Source organism: Nyctereutes procyonoides, unplaced genomic scaffold (assembly GCF_905146905.1).
Source record: "Nyctereutes procyonoides isolate TBG_1078 unplaced genomic scaffold, NYPRO_anot_genome, whole genome shotgun sequence".
Lineage (NCBI taxonomy): Eukaryota > Metazoa > Chordata > Mammalia > Carnivora > Canidae > Nyctereutes > Nyctereutes procyonoides.
In genome coordinates, this window is record NW_026575125.1 from 93,311,755 (window position 1) to 93,331,302 (window position 19,548).

A 19,548-nucleotide genomic window follows, 5' to 3' on the forward strand; every position below is an offset into this window, starting at 1 on the left:
AAATTGCAAATCATCGAGGCATCAGGGGAGTGCTCCTTCCCATGCTATCACACTTCATTTGGGAACCAGACCCATCAGCTTTTGCCATTAGCGTCTTTCTGTATATAGGGCTCAAATCTGTATCTCTGAGGCTGGGCAGGAAAACCAACACCCAAGAAAAAAGAGGCACCATCTTCTTTATTTTCATATTTCCCCCGGTGCCCATGAAAACCTCCTTTACACAGGTGCCCTGTGCAATTTGATACTGATGCAAATAAATAGCTCTGTGTTGCCTCCCCTCCAAGTTATGAGACATGCACGGACATGGTTGAACTCCAGCCATGGGAACAATTAACACAAACTAGGAGACCCACTATAGTCACTGTAGATGATTACTGTCATTCCCGAGGTCGTGGAGGATGCCATATAGCTGGCTGGGGACCAATGTAGGCAGAGGAAATACGCAGTACTCACACTGCCCCGCTAAGGACTAAAATGACATCCTGATGTATCACACTCCCTCTGATTCCGATAAGATCGGTCATGCCCATGACGTCTGTACTTGAGAGCACCCGATCCACCGTGACACAAACCAGAAAGTCAGGAGTGAATGGTAACTCTGCACCATCCTCTTTGTTTAGGGTCTGTGAGTCCCAGCAAAGCCTGGCCTCCATACCTCACTTCTTCACTCAAAGCCCAAGAGCCTGGTATGAAAGAATATCTTTTGCACCCCTACTTCAGATTTGTATTCGCCTTTTTTTCTAGTACCCAAGCCCATGGCCCTGACAACAGGTGCTCTCACTTAATGGGGAGGAGAACCCCAGGCTGATGGAAATGGCGCTATCTTGGCCCCAGGTCCAGGGTGGCTCCTTGCCCAGCTTGGATGAGGCAGGGTCCTGGTAAGAAACATTTGGCACACTCAAAGGATTTATCCGACATGAGTTGAAGGAAGATGTAGGCAGGAATAAGGGAAGCCACAAGGGATGGCAAGGTGTTCTGGAACTGGCAACAGAGAGGAATCATTACTACCCCTTGACCAGAAGAGGCAAAGAGAGGGAAGTAATACCAGAGCCTTATGAGGAAAAGAGCTGTGGAAGAGGGTGGTCTCATAGCAGTTGTGGCCATTGAGGAATGCTGCCCTTTCCAGAACCATGCCTGGACAGGAAGGGAACAGAAAGAAGAAACACTCTGACTTCTCTCTCTTCCTACCCTATAATCTCATGTCAGTGCCTGCCGCTGGCCAAATCCAACTAGAAGCCGGAGGGTAAGAAGGCCCATGTGACACAAACCATGGAAGGGTTAGCCTCCTGGGACATAGGACACAGCAGGAAAAAGTGGAGAATGGATTTGGGGAGCGGGTAAGAAGATCCATGGAAAATACCCAGCGCTTCTCTCTTGTAGGCAGAGCTCTTGGTATGCTAGTTCACCCTGTCTGTCACATACTTATAGGGTGGGCTAGGGACTGTCCTCCATGCTCTTCCAGCAATGGTGCTGGCAGGAAGCTAAGATGAATCTTAGGGTCCAGTTTTTATTTTTATTTTATTTATTTTTTAAAAAGATTTTATTTATTTATTCACGATAGAGAGAGAGAAAGGCAGAGACACAGGCAGAGGGAGAAGCAGGCTCCATGCAGGGAGCCCGACGCGGGACTCGATCCCGGGACTCCAGGATCGCGCCCTGGGCCGAAGGCAGGTGCTAAACCGCTGAGCCACCCAGGGATCCCCAGGGTCCAGTTTTTAGAAGATATTGTGAAGTAGTGGGTTAAGTGAAGTATTTACCCGGGATTGCAAGGTGACAGCAGAGACAATGGGAGAATCCCAATGGTAAAGGAGGAGGAGGGAGGGAGGGAAGGAAGGAAGGAAGGAAGGAAGGAAGGAAGGAAGGGAAATTTTAAAAGGAAGGAAAGAAAGAAGCAAAATGGAGGAAAGGAAGAAAGGGAGGAAGAAGGACTAAGAGTAGATAGGGAATCAAGAGAGGGAGGCAAGGGGAGAGGGAAGGTAGGAAAAACATGCCAAGCATCAGTTCTGAGAAGAGAGACAGGCTATGAAATGGGAAGGCTTCCTTTGTGACAGGAATCCTAATGAAGACATAAAGGGCAGTACAGAGAAGTAATCAAAAGCACAGGCTTTGGAATTAGACAGATCTTGGGTCTCTCCCATAGGTCTAGATGTCGCAGTGCCTCGTGTCTAGGTGGCACGTTACAGTTCTTTCACACCACACTGGTGTGGCTTAGTTCCACAATCCCCCTGCTGCCCCCAGTGTCCACACAACAAGTAGGCCAAACCTACTTCAGGCTGCTAGTAGTGAAAATGGGGCTGGCTTGCTACTGAGGATCCAGACACCCCCCATGACAGTGCTTACAAATGAGACCAGTGTGATACAGCAGCAAGTAAGGGTGAGCGTCGCCGGCAAAGGCTGTCTCACAGAAAGCAGTCTGCAGAGGCCAGGTGAGAGCTCCAGTCATCCCCTGTAAGGGCCAGGGCAGGACGCACTTTCTCTCTCGGATCAGGAACCATGGAATTTCGACCCCAGAGCCCTGGATGGGAGTAAAGTGTGTAGCATGAAGCCCGCATGCAAATCATACATCTCACTATTTTTTTAAAAAAGATTTTATTTATCTATTCATGAGAGACACACAGAGAGGGGCAGAGACATAGGCAGAGGGAGAAGCAGGCTCCATGCAGGGAGCCCGATGTGGGACTCAATCCTGGGACCCCAGGATCACTACCTGAGCCAAAGGCAGAGGCTCAACTACTGAGCCACCCAGGCACCCCTTGCATCTCACTATTATTAAAAAAATAAATGCTCTGGGGCACCTGGGTGGCTCAGTCAGTTAAGCATCTGCCTTCTGCTCAGGTCATGATCCTGGGGTCCTGGGATGGAGCCCTGCATCAGGCTCTCTGCTCTGCGGGGAGTCTGCTTCTCCCTCTCCCTCTGCCTGTGCCCCTCCCTGCCATTCATGCTCTTTCTCAAATAAATAATCTTTAAAAATAAAATAAGATGGCAAACTACATGTGATATGAACTTACTCTCAATTAAAAATAAATAAGCAAAACAATGCTGACACTGTAGTAAAAACTGCCCGGAAATTCCTGGGACCCGTGGTCGCAGAGCCACACTAGTAATCATCGTGTTTTATACTGTGGCAAAACAGTTCAGGACCATTTCAAGCTTGTTGCATGTCTCATATGCAGCTTGCACATAAGGCTTGGCCCTGATAGAACGTCAATACGTGCATTCACCCTCACAGCACCGCTGCCAAACACAGTGACCCCAAACCAGAGCTGACATCAACTCCTTTAGGATAAGTCCTCCAGAAGCGGGCCCAACCCGTGCCCCCTCCAGGCAGCCCTCCCCTGGCAAACTCAATACAGGCCCATAGTCCTACAGGCACATCCTCACGGGGCTGCAGCTTAGACCGCTGCCCCCTTCATTTCCTGCGCTCTAAAGAGCAGGGGGGAAGGAGCCCTACTTGAGATTGGCTCCTTCCAATGCTAAGGGTGAGTAACTGTCCCAGTTTGCCTGGGGCTCTGTCCTGGTTTGCAAAGTCAAAGTGCCACTTCTTTGGAAATCTCCAGTCCCAGGAAAGTTGAGACAGCTGGTCACCGGGATGCTACCCCTCCCCCTTGCGTCCATGATGGCATCACCGTCATAGTGTGGTTGTGTGCCTCCATTACTATGGAAAGTGCTCTGGCTCTGCATACAGGAAGGGGTCTGGCTCTCCTCACTCCCAGAAGCCATCAGAGCCCTGCACTTGACCTGAAACTGTAGGGCCACCACTTCTTGTTCTGTTGCAGCTGGGTTCTCTCTACAAGCTGCTCATGCAACCTCCCTCTCTTCTGCCTGCCAAATTATCTTTACTAACAGCGGGAATTCAAGGGCTCTTCATGCCTCTTATGATGGCTAAGTCTGCACAGACGCCTCTCAGCTGATTCAACACACATTTACTGAGCCCTTATGGGGGTTATTAGAGGTGGCCCTTGCTGCCACTTGCTGGGAGTAGGCCTGATTTGACGGCCCCTCCCACCTTCTGCAACAGCTGCCCCCCCACTGCCCGGCAACATGCAGGCTTCCTGCCTGTTCCTGGGAGCTAAGGATTCTGTGCACAGGCCTTAGCTGCCCCCTTGCTTCCAAACACACAGCTTTCCAGCTCCAGAGGCACACAGTTTTCTCAAGTGCTAGTTCAGAACCAGGTTCTGCACCTCGAACAGGAGACCCAGATGGGAGTGACAGAGGGTTTCTGCCTGTGAGGACCTAAGCTCTACAAGGGGAGGGATGCTCCCCCGCAGAATGTAAGGTTGCACTGTGCTAGAGAGTCAAGTCCAGGTACTATGGGTGGGATCAGCCAGGGTTTCTTGGAGAGGGGACACCCGAAGGAGACTCACAGGTCACCTGGAAGTTGTGCAAAGAAATGGGCATTTGAGGGGATCTTCAGGGGTCTAGAGATCAGCATCCATGGGGACATGGGATGGCACGAGGAGTGTGTGGAAAGGTAGGGAATGCAGGAATAAAATCCAGGGACCTGAGAGAGGAGAGACTTTCACTGAGGAAGCTAGAGCCCAGTATCTGATCTCCCAACCAGGTCCAGGAGGTGAGGGCTCGACAAGCAACCCTTGGGTGTGGTAATTGAGCCATGATGGCAGAGGCCAGCTTATAGGGGTGGAGGAATGAATGGGAAGTGAGGAGTAGAGACAGGGCTACAGAATGCTCCTGTAAAAGCTCAGCTCTGGGGAGCCTGGGTGGTTCAGTGATTGAGCGTCCAACTCTTGGTTTCACTTCAGGTCTTGATCTCAGGATCTTGACATTGAGCCCTGCGTGGGGCTCTGCACTGAGCATAGAGTCTACTTGAGATTCTCTCTCCCTCTGCCCCTCCCACTCATGCTCACTCACTCTCTCAAATAAATAAATCTTTAAAAGATAAATAAATAAATAACAGCTCAGCTCTGACATGAATAGAAAGAGAAGTAGAAAGAGCTGGCTTGGGGCAGCCCGGGTGGCTCAGTGGTTTAGCACCGCCTTCAGCCCAGGGCCTGATACTGGAGACCGGGGATCGAGTCCCATGTTGGGCTCCCTGCTTGGAGCCTGCTTCTCCCTCTGCCTGTGTCTCTGCCTCTCTCTCTCTCTCTCTCTCTCTCTCTCTCTCTCTCTCTCTCTGTGTGTGTGTCTCATGAATAAATGAATAAAATCTTTTAAAAAGGGGGGCACTGGCTTTGGTGTTGAGGATGGAAGAGAGAGATACAGTGGGTTATTAGAGGGGCTTTGGGGAAGGGCCCAGTAGAAAAGGAGTGAATGAAGAATGAAGAGATAGAAGAGAGGGTTCTGGATGGGGGCTGGGTCCAGGCATGCTGCAAGGGGGTAAGGGTGAGGTCTCGGGTTGAATGAAGTCTCTCATTCATTATCTTGAGCAACTAAGGACACTGTTTCCCTGTCCTGAGGGTGGCAAGTGTACAGATCCTCAGGAAAGATTGTCCTGTGCTTTGCTGGGTATGGGGACAGGGAAGATACTGTCCTGAAGGCAGTTGTTTCAGCTGGTGCTGGAACCAGTATCACAGTTTATTCTGCTGAGCCAGTGAGGGCATGGGATATGGCTTGGGGCTGTGTCATGGTTTGTGAGCACTGGGCAAGGATCTATGTCCAGGTCTGACTGGGGAGGCCACAGTTTATTCTGCTGAGCCAGTGAGGGCATGGGATATGGCTTGGGGCTGTGTCATGGTTTGTGAGCACTGGGCAAGGATCTATGTCCAGGTCTGACTGGGGAGGCCCTTCTTGTAGTATCCTGGGCAATGGTTCAGGTATGACCCATGTTCTGATGCTTCCTGGTGTGTCAAATTGGGGAGGTCTGGACTTAGTCCTATACTCTCTGAGGTTGCATTGTCTGTACCAAGCAGTCACCTATCCAGGCCCTAACCTAGGCAGGAGACTATGCTCGGTATGCAGATCAGTGGTCTGATCATCCCACCTGTCCAGTGGCTCATTGAGCAGAGATGTGTTCACAAGCTCTGTTTTTGGCTGAGGCTGTCTGTTGGTTCACCAAGGTGGGATAGGTCCCAGTTTGGTCTGAGCTATCTCCTCTTGTGTGAGGCACTGATGTAGGGAGAAAGAAATGGCCTTTCCCTGGGCAGTGGAGTGACCTAGTGGAGTGGTTGGTACTGGGAAGATGAAAGTATGTGTCCTAGACCTGGTGGTAGCTGAGGAGTGGGGTTCTTCATGTGGGCAGAGTGATGATCTAAGTTTAAGTGTTTATCTTTGTGGGGGCTTTGTCCAGGTGTGCCAAGTCCTGGTGTAACCACAAAGCGTGGTCTGGGAAGAGACTGTCTTCTGGTCTTCTGGCATATGGAGGAGTGGCGTGGGCGAAGGCTCTGTTCTGGGTTGGCGCTACCTCATGGTGGGCCATGTGGTTTGGTATGACTATCTGCACCCATCTGAGATGGGCTGTATGGTGGTGTGGTGGGGTAGAGCCATGTAATCGCTCAGTTCTTCACAGGGGCTCATTCCTTCTTTGGTGAATAGATATATAGTCCCCTCCCATATGAATCCTCCTACTATGCTAAGTAATGATATGGGAGTTTGATGGTCTAGATCAGATTGTGGTTTTGATATTTATAATGGTACAGGTATAGGATCTTATCCAAGTGAGGGCTATTCCCTGATGAGCTAAGTGTGAACATAGTCCTCAGTCTTGATCAACAAGGACTTTCTGGTATGGTGTTCAATGGTGGTATATATTACCCCTTTTCTGTGCAAGGCTTTTTCTCTTGGTTTGCTGAGAAGCATTTGCAATATAGACCCTAGTCTTGTTGGGGAAAGCCTCGTAGTGTGATGAGTGATGGAATGACTCTGGATTATTATTCTGGGCGTGGAGCTCCTGATGGCCGAATGAATGATGGGATAAGTGTGTTCCCTGGTCTTTGCTTTGTACACTCTGTAGAATACTGAGATCCGGGGGAAGGTACAGATAAGTCTTGGTCTTTGTGCTGTCCTTCCCATAATGTGCTAAAGCAAGTATGTGTATGGACTTGCTAATGAGCTGTGTGGCTCTTATTCTTGCTTGGGTTTGAATCTGTTCACTGCTGTGCTACACACCAGTATGAGTATGGGTTCTGGCCTGATACAGGACTATTTCATGGAAAACTTTAAAGATGTGTGGGTTCTCAGATAAGAGCTATCTCCTGACTTACCAAGGACTGTGTGGGTATGAGCCAAGAGCAGTGATCTGAGCAGGACACTGTCAACGCATGTTGAAGATTGGAACGGCCTTAGGAGATATGGCTGTCTCCATGTGTTTAGAGGTCAGATGTGCACAAACAGCAGCCCTGGTGTAAGCTTTCACTTAGGCTTTATGAGTATTGCTAGGGATATTTACTACATGAGCTGTCTGGCAATGTATTGACTAGTGGTGAGACAGAGGGTAAGGTTGGTTCTAAAGAGTGTTTTTTAAATATATTTATTTATTCATGAGAGACAGAGAGAGAGAGGCAGAGACACAGGCAGAGGGAGAAGCAGGTTCCCCGCAGGGAGCCCAACGTGGGGCTTGATCCCAGGACCCCAGGATCACACCCTGAGCCGAAGGCAGATGCTCAACCGCTGAGCCACCCAAGGAGTTTAACCCAAAGAGTTTAAACGGCGTTCTATGTGTCAGCCTTGGTTTCAGTTTGAGTAAGGCTAGTCTGTTTTTTAAGCAGTGGTGTAACTATGGACCCAGCTCCGGGAAAGGACTATACTCTAATACACTGAATGGTGGCAGGATATGCGCCCCTGTCTGGGTGGGTGCCACACATCCCATCAGCAGTACAACTGAGCTGCCCATTTCCGTGCTCTGAACTTCTGCTGAAATAGCATAACCCTCTCCTCCATAGAGAAGGCTCATTCTGAAGCAGCTCTGGTTTCTAGACACAATACTGTACTCTGACCACATAGGTCACATCAATAACTTCAACTTGCAGGATAGGGAGCCCTCCCAGAAATCATTCTACCCTGATACTAAGAAATCTGAGTAACAAACAGATAGTAAAGACCTTTCCTTTCACCATTATTATTCTTAATTCTGCCTTTCTTCCTGAGGTTCTCTACCAGTCACCCCTTGCCATCCCCAGTGGTAGTCTCAGAAACCCAGAATACATTTGCTGTTCTGGTAATAACAGCACAGACTTGAGAGAGTACATTTCCCCTTTGTACTAGGTTGAACGGTGTCCCCCAAATTCATGACCATTCAAAACCTGTGCATGTGACCTTATTTGGAAATAGGGTCTTTGCAGATGTCATCAAATTCAGATAAAGTCATACTGGATCAGAGTAGGCACTACATCCAACATGACTGGTGTCTTTATAAGAAGAGGAAATCTGGGGCAAAGACACACAGAGACACACAGAAAGGAGAGTGCCATGTGAAGACAGAGATTGAAATGATGTGTCTATAAGCCAGGGAACGCCAAGGATTGCTGGCAACTCACAAAAGCTAAGAAGGGGCAAGGAAGGCATCTTGCCTAGAGCCTTTGGAGGGAGCAAGGCCCTGCTGACACCTTGATTTCAGGCTTCCAGCCTCCAGAATTGTGAGAGAATAAACTTCTATAGTTTTAAGTGACCCAGTTCATGGTAATTTGTTAGAGTAGCCATAGGAAACTCATATACCTTGCTTCTACTTCCTTTCTTTTTGTACAGGCTCTGCTTAAATGCTGAGGATTTCTTTTTATTTCTCTGGAATGTTCCTCTTTGGGGGCATGTGGGTGGCTCAGTCAGTTAAGCATCTGACTGAGTTTTGGCTCAGGTCATGATCTCAGGTCTGTTTGGACTCCACGCTCAGCGGGAAGTCTATTTGGGAGATTCTCTCTCCCTCTCATTCCCCCTCTGCTCCTCCCCACACTCAAGTATGCACACCTTCTCTCTCTCTCAAATACATACATACATAAAATCTTAAAAAAAAAAAAGAATGCACCTCTTTGGACAAGTGAGTATAATTTAGCCAACTGGATTTCATCAAACATCCATATTTATCATGCAACTGTAACTATTAAAATACTACTAGTGTATGTTGGCAATATCTATTACCAATTGAAAATAGGACTAAGATTTTTTCTTAGTTATGCTTTTTCTCACAGCATAACAAGTGAATTTTAAAATTTCCCACTGATTTAAAGCACAGTAACAGGGCTGCCTGCTGGCTCAGTTAGTAGAACATGCAATTCTTGATCTTGAGGTTGTAAGTTCAAGCCCCATGTTGGGTGTAGAGATTACTTAAAAATAAAGTCTTTAAAGTAAAAAATAAAGGGGCACCTGTGTGGCTCAGTGGCTGAGCATCTGCCTTTGGCTCAGGTCATGATCCTGGGGTCCTGGGATCGAGTCCCATATGAGGCTCTCTACAGGGATCCCGCAGGGAGCCTGCTTCTACCTCTGCCTATGTCTGCCTCTCTGTGTGTCTCTCATGAATAAATAAATAAAATCTTTAAAAAAATAAAATAAATGAATAAAATAAATTACAGCAACATCTTTTATTCTGAGAGACAGAGAAATAAAAACAACCAGGGGAATGTTTTGTGTCAATCCTGCTTACTCAGGTTTTTCATCTTATTAGTTTTGTGAGTACAGTTTTAATCCAATTCTTAAAAAATATTTCATTCATATATTCATGAGAGACACAGAGAGAGAGAGGCAGAGAGAGACACAGGCAGAGGGAGAAGCAGGCTCCATGCAGGGAGCCTAACAAGGGACTCGATCCCAGGTCTCCAGGATCAGGCCCTGGGCTGAAGGCAGCACTACACCGCTGAGCCACCCGGGCTGCCCTAATCCACCTTTTATAAATAAGTTCACTTCATATTTTAGAGATTTATTGTGTTATTATTTAGAATTAAGTTTCTAACACTCACATATTTGGACTCTAGGTACTATATTTGATGGAGGGAAACCAAATATACTGCATTATTGTTTTATTGTTCCATAGAGTTGTCTGCTATCCAACCCAACACTTTCCCTCTTTTTGTTTCATCCCATCATCAAATACTCCAAAAACATGGCTTTTACTATCCTCAGCTCCCCCATTCATCTCCTTTTGTCGGTCTCCTTCCCATCCCAATTTTGCTATTCTTTCTTCCTACCTACTAAGTATTATTAAAGAAAATCTAAATCATACTGGCTGGTGGTTGCAGAGATAAAAATACAAAGTCGGGTTCTCTAGCCTCCATAATGGGTCATAATGAATGGCCCTTAAAGTCCAACTCAGGAAAGGTATAATCTGGGCACCTGGGTGGCTCAGTGGTTGAGCATCTGCCTTTGGCTCAGGTCATGATCCCAGAGTCCTGGGATGGAGTCCCGCATCGGGCTCCCTGCATGGAGCCTGCTTCTGCCTCTGCCTGTGTCTCTGCCTCTATCTCTGTGTCTCTCATGAATAAATAAATTTAAAATTTTTTTTAAAATAAAATAAATTTTTTAAAAAGGAAAGGTATAACCTCTGGGTCTAAGGCAATGCCCTAGTTAGCAAACAGTTTTCCAAGATCTGTGCCACTTAAACCCTACTGGTTAAGGTTACACCATGTGATGACCTTGAGTAGCCTGCTGCTCTCTCCTTGCTTAGATCCCAGCTCCTATCTGTGCACTCATCCATTGCTGAGTGCAGCCTCATTGCACACCACGTAGCCAATTCCATGCCATGTCCCCAGTTAAAACTCTGCCCAACTCCTGTCAGTTGCCTTGACTACTTCTAGTGCCCAACCAGGACTTTGACTTCTCCACAAGGAGCTCTTTAAAACTCCAATTTAGGGGGTGCGTGGGTGGCTCAGTCAGGGGTAAGCATATGTCTTTGGCTCAGGTCATGATCCCGGGGTCCTGAGATTGAGCCCCACTGTGCAGGGAGCCTGCTTCTCCCTCTCCCTGCCACTCCCCCTGCTTTTGCTCTCTCTCTCTCTGTCAAATAAATAAATAAAATCTTTAAAAAAGAAAAGAAAAAGAAAAAAATAAGACTCCAATTTAGGGGCACCTGGCTGGCTCAGTTGGAAGAACATACAACTCTTGATCTCGGGTTTATGAGTTTGAGCCCCACATTGGGTGTAGAGGTTACTAAAAAATAAATAAGTAAACTTTTAAAAATTAAAAAATAAAACTCCAATTTATTGAGCCACATATGCTAAATGCTTCACATCCACTATCTCGTTTAATGCTCACAACCATATGAAATAGGAATTACCCCCTCACCTTCAGCCAATGACCATGGTTTCTGCTCTACTGGAAATAATGAGGACATCAACATACACTTCCTTAATTACCTTCTTCACCTCAAAATCTATCTGGATCTTCAGATGCTTCACTTCCTTTATTCCCATTATGGAAATATGTCAATTGGGCATAGACAGAAATAGAAGGGCATCTGAGAGACAGACACGGTTGATCCATGGTCTCAAGGAACACAGACCTTAATGAATTCCATGAGGATCAAGAACTGTCTAAAAGGAAATACCAAGAGGGGCACCTGGGTGGTTGGTTAAAGGTCTAGCTATTGATTTCAGTTCAGGTCATAATCTCAGGGTTGTGAGATCGAGCCCCACACTCAGCAGGGTTTGTTCCTCTCCCTCTGCCCCTCCCCTCATTCTCTCTCTCTCTCTCAAATAAATATTTAATCTTGAAAAAAGAAAGGAAGTCCCCAGAGCTGCCAAACATTTTAGAAAGCTGTCATCCAAAGAGATGTTGAAATCAGAAGACAAGGAACCTACTCAAGTTTGGGGCCTAAGAGTATAGCATTTCTTGTGGGGCAGCTTACTGACTGGATTTCTTTTTTTTTAAGATTTCATTTATTTATTCATGAGAGACAGAGAAAGAGAAAGAGAAAGAGAAAGAAAGAAAGGGGCAGAGACATAGGCAGAGGGAGAAGCAGGCTCCACATGGGACTCCATCCTGGGACTTCAGGATCACACCCTGGACCAAAGGCAGGCACCAAACTGCTGAGCCACCCAGGGATCCCCCTGGATTTCTTTTTTACGTGGGGTCAGCCAATGTGTGGAGGCTTTCATATTCAGCCTTTTCAAGGCACTACTCACCTTCTGCTCCCTGTCTTTTCTACCTGCCAAGGTTAATTACTCAGATGGTTTTGGTTTTATCTCTGCAACCACCATGTCTATTCTGAATGCTCCCTGATGAGTTTCAAAATAATGACTCCAAATGTTCCAGTCTCCCACCAAAACCAAGGGTCTCAGCTTGCCTTAGCTTAGAGGATAGCTACTACTAGTCCTCTTTACATTCTATCATATCTGGCCACTACCGAAGATGAAGCCCCTCTGATCATTTATCATGTCCCTTTGTCTCTACACTTTTCTGTGCTTTCTCACCCACCCAAATTCCCACTGTGCCTCTCCATCCCAGACCTTTCCACTTGGCCCTAGAGAATTCTCATTCAAAGATAGACAAACTCTCTTCCATGGAAACTCTCCTATTTTCTGGCCTTAAATGAAACATGGTTCTCTCCTGAAGACAACACTTCCCCTGCATCTCCACATATCACAGGACCTAGAGACAGGGTTGGCATTCTCCTACTACTTCACCACTACTTCTAAGCCATAACTCTTTCAACATTGCTTCCTTGGGGTTCATATCATCCATTCATTTTCTCTTCTTCATTGTGGTCATCTAACAACCTACTGGTCAGTCTCTCTCTTTCTCTCTCTGTCATTCAGTGAGGTTTGCCACTTGATTCACACTCTTCCTCTCTAACAAATTGGCCATCATCCTAGACATCTTCAGTGTTCCTATCAACAAACATCCATCTTGGGCCCCTAATGTCCAAGTAAAGAAGTCGAAGAAGGCAGCATTTGAACAGCCTCAGCTGAATGAAACTTGTGGGTTTTTTCTGGTGCTTTCTCAATATGAAATGGCTGCATTTGAAAAGGAACTCAGCCTTGTGGTGTCCAGGATAGAGTCTAGGATGATTGTAGGTGAGTAGAGTTTCAATAGATTTGAATTTTTCCCAGAATTAGATATGGTCTCCAAGTATCTGAGATGGGGAGATTTCTGGGTAAGAGCATTTAAGCAAGAGTTGCAGCAGACTGAGTCTAGGCTTATCTGGCTGGTGGCACTGCCTTCACATCAATTCTTCTTCTTTTTTTTTTTTTTAAGTAGGCTCCACACCCAGGAAGGAGGCCAGCATGGAGCTTGAACACATGATCCTGAGATCAAGACCCGAGCTGAAATCAAGAGTTGGATGCTTAACCACCTAAGCCACCTAGGCGCCCCTACATCAATTCTAGTACAAAGATACTGCCTTCTGAATTAATGTTTCATGATGTTGATAAGTATAAAATATTATTTCAAGAAATATTTCCGGGATCCCTGGGTGGCGCAGCGGTTTGGCGCCTGCCTTTGGCCCAGGGCGCGATCCTGAAGACCCGGGATCGAGTCCCACGTCGGGCTCCCGGTGCATGGAGCCTGCTTCTCCCTCTGCCTGTGTCTCTGCCTCTCTCTCTCTCTCTCTCTCTCTCTCTGTGACTATCATAGATAAATAAAAATTTAAAAAAAAAAAAGAAAAAGAAAACGACTACTTTAAAAAAAAAAAAGAAATATTTCCTGAGTCAGAAAGGGAGACAGAACATGAAAGACTCCTAACTCTGGGAAACGAACTAGAGGTGGGGAAAGGGGAAGTGGACGGGGGTGGGGGTGACTGGGTGATGGGCACTGAGGTGGGCACTTGACCGGATGAGCACTGGGTGTTATTCTATATGTTGGCAAATTGAACACCGATAAAAAATTAAAAAAATTAAAAAAAAGAAATATTTCCTGAGAACCTACTATGTGGCAAGCACTGTCCCAGGAGCTGAGTAAAGAAAAAAAAATCCCTTACCTATAGCTTAAATCAGTTCACAGCCATTTAACATAAATAATCCATATGTCAAGTCAAAATAATGATATTTCAAGAGGGTTGTTTTGTGTATTAAATGAAATGATTCATACCATGCTAATAGCTCAATAAATGTAAGTAAATGGTAAAGGGGTGGGGCTATTAAAAACTCCTCTGCACCTCCCAAATGTAACCACCAGGTGTCAGGCTCCCCTAGCTAAACCCTACTAGGTCAAGGGTGACCAGGTCATCTACCCTCTCCAAACACCAGAAGAGGAAGAAGAGGACCTTGAGGCGACTCTTTGCCTCTCCCCATACTCCTGATCGGAGCTACTTAGGCGCAGAAATCTCTTAGTACTGATTGTAGGTGAGAACGCGTGTTCCTACAGAGTGAGCCCAGTCCAAAGCATTCTGCTGTCTCATTAGGCACCACAATTTGGAAATGACCATGAACCCGGTCAAGGAGAAGCAGAAAAGGGATATTCAAGGCAAAGAGGAGCAAAGCAAGGCCAGGGAAAGAATGAAGTAGGAATAGGAAAGAAGACACTGAAAGAGAGAGAAAGATAAAACCTCTTCCTCAGCCACCTCTCTAGGGCCTCACCCAAAGCTTTGCGAGAGTCCTCTCATTTAAGCCTTGAGCAACCTGAAACCCCCACCTCCCGGGCTCCTGCCACACGTCAAATCCCTTTTTAATCCTTGTAATCCCACTGATTCTCTAGCTGGCTTTCTCTCGGATACATTTCAGAGAGGAGCTTTAGAGTCCCTGGCAAAGAACTCCTCATTTTTTTTTTAGCCCATGTAATTTCTACTTTGTATCTGAGCTGCCATATTTTCCCAGACTTCCTTTTTCTCTTCATTAGAAACTATATTTCCATTTTTTGAAAGATGCCTTTTTCCCCCTTACAATAGCCTCTTTGACTTTGCCAACTAACCCAGCTGCATATTTTATTTCCCAAGTGCCTAGTATTTTTGATCATTGGCATACATTTTTCTCAGGCTTCCAATACGTTATGTTGAAAATAGTCCACAGGCTTCCTGTGGGTTATTGACTTTTTGAATGTTAGTCTTAATTTTTCCTAATGTCTTGTTACATGTGGCATACCCAAACAGGAATGGGCCTTGTTCAGACACTATCCTGAAGTAGAAGTGTTGACTTAGTGTGCTCTCTCTGGACAGAAACCTCGCTGCAATCATTATTTAGACCCAAATACCAGTTAAGAGTTCTTTCCTTAACACAGAGATCTTTGCTCAGGAATTTCTAAAGAAAGCCCAAAGAATTAATTGAGAAAATGTGGCCTACGCTCCAGAAAGAACCAAGTAATAAAAAGTATACTGCAATTAACATAGAAGCCAAGCTTGTAAACTACCACTAATATCTTCTCTCCCTTGGCAAAGTGTGGCAAAGGGAAGTGAATCTATTCCTAGGACAACATATAGATTCTAGGAACTAATCTAAGATATCCAGTTATCTAAAAAATCTGAACTTGGATTTCTTCCAAATCATGATCAATCCAGGTCAGTGCCAGATCATGCAAGAGGGGCCTGAGTCCTTGCATTCACCAAAGGCCACCGCTACTGTTTCTATCCATTGTTGGTAGAGAAATAGCCTTATGTAGATGGCTCTTCCGTGGTGACATTGCACACATCCACACAGCCAAAGGCTTGAACTACCTGAGTTTTGGCGGAATGCCTTGTGATCCTCCTGAAACACAAGAGCACAGGAGGTCTCTAAGGAGGTCATCTCCCACTCACATCGCTATCTTCCCTGGGAGGCTGCCATGAGACAGTTTCTCATCACCTTGCTGGTTCTGATGGGATATGAAGCTCTCTGTCCTATGCCTTCGGAATAGAGCTGCAGAATATAAAACCCCTTAGTGGCAGCCTAGAATGGACTCCTTGGCAACAACACCGTTGTTTCCTTGTCCTTTTTAGTGTGTGGAACAAGGATCGTGGGGAGCAGGCACCTTAGGCTTGTTCTTTTTTTGCTGTCTACTTAAGTAATCAAATGTCTAAGTCTAGAAATGACTTGCTGTCTCTTTAACCAGCCAAAGCAGTCAGGCCTTGGCCTTGCCTTTCTCATGTGTAAGCTTGACAGTCCTTGAGCCCTCCTACACAACCAGCTGTGATTACATCCAAAGCATGAGGCTACAGGTGATTCCATTGACAAGGTCTGCATTCTTTTACCCAGTGGAAGCTGCTGCTGTTTATGATACTAAGTGAGGAGTGGAGACATAATTGCCTCCCCTTCTTTAAAATGTTGCGAATCCAGAGGCGCCTGGGTGGCTCAGTTGGTTAAGCATCTGCTTTTGGCTCAGCTGGGATCATGATCCCAGAAAACCCACAGCATGCTCCCTGCTCAGTGGGGCGTCTGCTTCTCCCTCTGCCCCTCCCCCTGCTCATGCTTACGCTCTCTCTTTCTCTCTGTCTCTCTCTCACTGTCTCTCAAATAAATAAAATATTTTAAAAAGATGTTGCAAATCCAAATTTAAGGACATTCTACAAAGCAATTTGCCTAGGCTCCTCAAAAGCCAATGTTCCGAAAGGCACAAAGAAAGGCTGTGGAACTTTACCAGAGACTAAATGAAGTGACAACTAAATACAATCTGTGACATTTGAGCAGATTCTAAATGGAGTTTTAAACACCTCTTTAAGACATTATTACAATAATTAGAGATATTTGAATATGGATTATAAATCAGATACTAACGTTATAATAAATGTTACAATGTCTTGAGTGGAATCATTGTATTGTGGTTATGTAGAAGGATGCTTTTGCTTTAGGAAACACTTGCTGTGCTCGCTTCGGCAGTACACATGTTAAAATTGGAATGATACAGAGAAGATTAGCATGGCCCCTGCACAAGGATGACATGCAAGTTCATGAAGCATTCCATATTTCTCAAGGTCTTTACGTAGGAAATACATGAAGTATTCAGAGATTATGTGCAATTTACTCTCAAATGATTCAGGAAGAAAAGAACGTATATTTACAAGACATAAAGCAAATGTGGCAACATGCTTACAATTAATAAAGGGTATATAGGTATTTATTGTATTATTCTGAAACTTTATATTCTAAATATTTCAAAAAAATTAGGGAGGAACTATGTTGCAAAGAACATTCTTGCACATATTTTCTTGGGCACACAAAACTCTAGGTTATATACTAGAAGTAGAATTTCTAAGTCATAAAATATGAACATCTTTAGCTCTACTAGATATTGCTAAATTACTAAGGTGGTCGTACCAGTTTATACTTCCACCACGTCTCACCACATCTTCACATAACACTGTCAGTTCTCGTTTCTGCCAATCTGGGGGCTGCAAGGTAGTATCTCATTACTGCTTTTTTTCCTGACATTTTATTATGAAAAATTTAAACATAAAGTTTAAAAAATTATGCAGTGAATTCAGGTAGTGGTTACATGAGCATTTTGTCATATTTGCTTTATCACATATCTACCCATCCCTTCATCCATAATTTAATTCATCATATTGTTAAATATTTTGAAGTAAATTGAAAACATCTTTACACTTCACTTCTAAACACTCCAGCATGCATATCATTAAGAAGAGTTCAACATTTGCTTACAGATTTTTTAAAAGATGTTTTGTTTATTTATTTATTTGACAGAGAGAGAACACAAGCAGGGGGAGCCGCAAGCAGAGGGAGAAGCAGACTCCCCACTGAGCCAGAAGCCCCATGTACTGTTGGATCCCAGGGCCCTCGGATTATGACTTGAACCAAGGCAGATGCTTAACGGACTGAGCTGCCCAGGTGCCCCTGCTTACAGATTTTTTTAAAAAAAGATTTTATTTATTTATTCATGAGAGACACACAGAGAGAGAGACAGAGACAGAGACACAGGAAGAGGGAGAAGCAGGCCCCATCAGGGTCTCCAGGATCATGCCCTGAGCTGAAGGCAGCACTAAACCGCTGAGCCACCCAGGCTGACCTGCTTACAGATTTTTTTTTTAAATTTTATTTATTTATGATAGTCACACAGAGAGAGAGGGGGGGGGCAGAGACACAAGCAGAGGAAGAAGCAGGCTCCATGCAGGGAGCCTGACGTGGGATTCGATCCCGGGTCTCCAGGATCGCGCTCTGGGCCAAAGGCAGGCGCTAAACCGCTGCACCACCCAGGGATCCCCTGCTTACAGATTTTTAAGGTAAAATGTATAAACAGTGGAATGCCCAAACCTTGAGTATATATTCGCTGAGTTTTAACAAATGCATACACCCATGTAACCCAAACCTCTACAAAAATATAGAACATTACCATAAACCCCCTAGAAAGTTCCATAATTACCCTCCAGGTCAAGCCCTGCTCCAACTTCCACCAGGTAACCACTGCTCTGATTTGTTTTTCCATGATAGGTTTTTCCATGATAGATTAGTTTTGTCTCTTCTAGATATAATATGTACTTTTTGGGGGGACAATTTCTTTTACTCAGCACGTTTTTGAGCTTAATACAGATGGTTGCCTCTATCACTAGTTTGTTCCTTTTTATCACTGAGTAGAATTCCATTGTATGAACATGGCACAGTTTGTTTATCCATTTTTCTGGTGATAGACATCTAGTCTCTTTTCAGTTTGCGGCTATTATGAATAAGGCTGTTATGAACATTCTTGTCCAAATGTTTTTGTGGATATGTTTTCATCTCTTGGGTTTTTATTGTTTTAACTGCATGTCTCTGATTACTAGTGAAATTGAACATATTTTTTTAAGTTTATTTAAGTAATCTCTACACTTAATGTGGGTCTCAAACTCACCACCCCGAGATCAAGAATCGTATGCTTTTGACTGAGCCAGCCAGGCACCCCAAACATATTTTCCTATAAGCCATATTTTACTGTATATATTATCTACTTTTATCTTTTGTTCATTTTTCTGTTAAGCTGTCTTTAATCTTTTTTTCCTTAACAAACAGCTTTCAGGATACCTGGGTGGTTCAGTCAGTTGAGCATCTGACTTTGGTTTTGGCCCAGGTTGTCATCTCATGAATCAAGAGATAGAGCACCACATCAGGCTCTCCACACAGTGGGGAGTCAGCGTGAGATTCTATCTCTCCTTGTCCTTCACCCCTCCCCCTCCCCCCATGCACACACTTTCTCTCAAATAAATTAATAAATCTTTTTTGGAAAAAGCAGGTTTTGGGATACCTGGGTGGTTCAGCAGTGGAGCATCTGCCTTTGGCCCAGGGCATGATCCTGGAGTCCTGGGATTGAGTCCCACATCAGGCTCCCTGCATGGAGCCTGCTTCTCCTTCTGCCTATGTCTCTGCCTCTCTCTGTGTGTGTCTCTCATGAATAAATACATAAAATCTTAAAAAAATAAATAAAAATGTAAAAGCAGCTCTTTTTTTTAGAGTTTTATTTAAGTCACCTCTACACCCAATGTGGGGCTCTAACTCATAACCCCAAGATCAAGAATCACATGCTCTTCTGAAGGAGCCAGCCACCCACCCCAAGAAGTACCTCTTTTTATTCTGGATGCTAATTATATATCTCTTATGTGTTGTAAATATCTTGTCTCTCCTGTTTATGATGTCTATTCTTATATAGAAGTATTAATTTTTGACTCAAATTAACTAATTTTTTTCTTTTAGAGTTGTACTTTATGCCTTGTCTAGGACAGTGATCATTGGTTTAGGGTACATATTCCCTGAAGGTATGCGAAGATTTTTAAGGTGTTTAAGAGTATGGATGGCTTTAATTTTTTTATTTTTTATTTTTTTTATGGATGGCTTTAAAGGA

The 19,548-nt window shown here is 44.9% G+C and overlaps 1 protein-coding gene and 1 non-coding gene across 2 annotated transcripts in view; one reads left to right on the plus strand and one right to left on the minus strand.

Moving 5' to 3' along the window:
- Positions 1 to 819: 819 nt before the first annotated feature.
- LOC129518060 (uncharacterized) overlaps positions 820 to 19,548 on the minus strand; it is a 39,308-nt gene continuing 20,579 nt past the window's right edge. Inside the window, exons 4-6 of the mRNA XM_055338103.1 lie at positions 2,341 to 2,515; positions 1,046 to 1,134; positions 820 to 981 (exon numbers count right to left, since the gene is read on the minus strand). Coding sequence (XP_055194078.1) covers positions 820 to 981; positions 1,046 to 1,134; positions 2,341 to 2,515 — 426 coding nt within the window. The remainder of the gene's footprint in view (positions 982 to 1,045; positions 1,135 to 2,340; positions 2,516 to 19,548) is intronic.
- LOC129519037 (U6 spliceosomal RNA) lies at positions 16,583 to 16,689 on the plus strand. Its single transcript, XR_008666334.1, has one exon. It is a non-coding gene; the product is annotated as a U6 spliceosomal RNA (small nuclear RNA).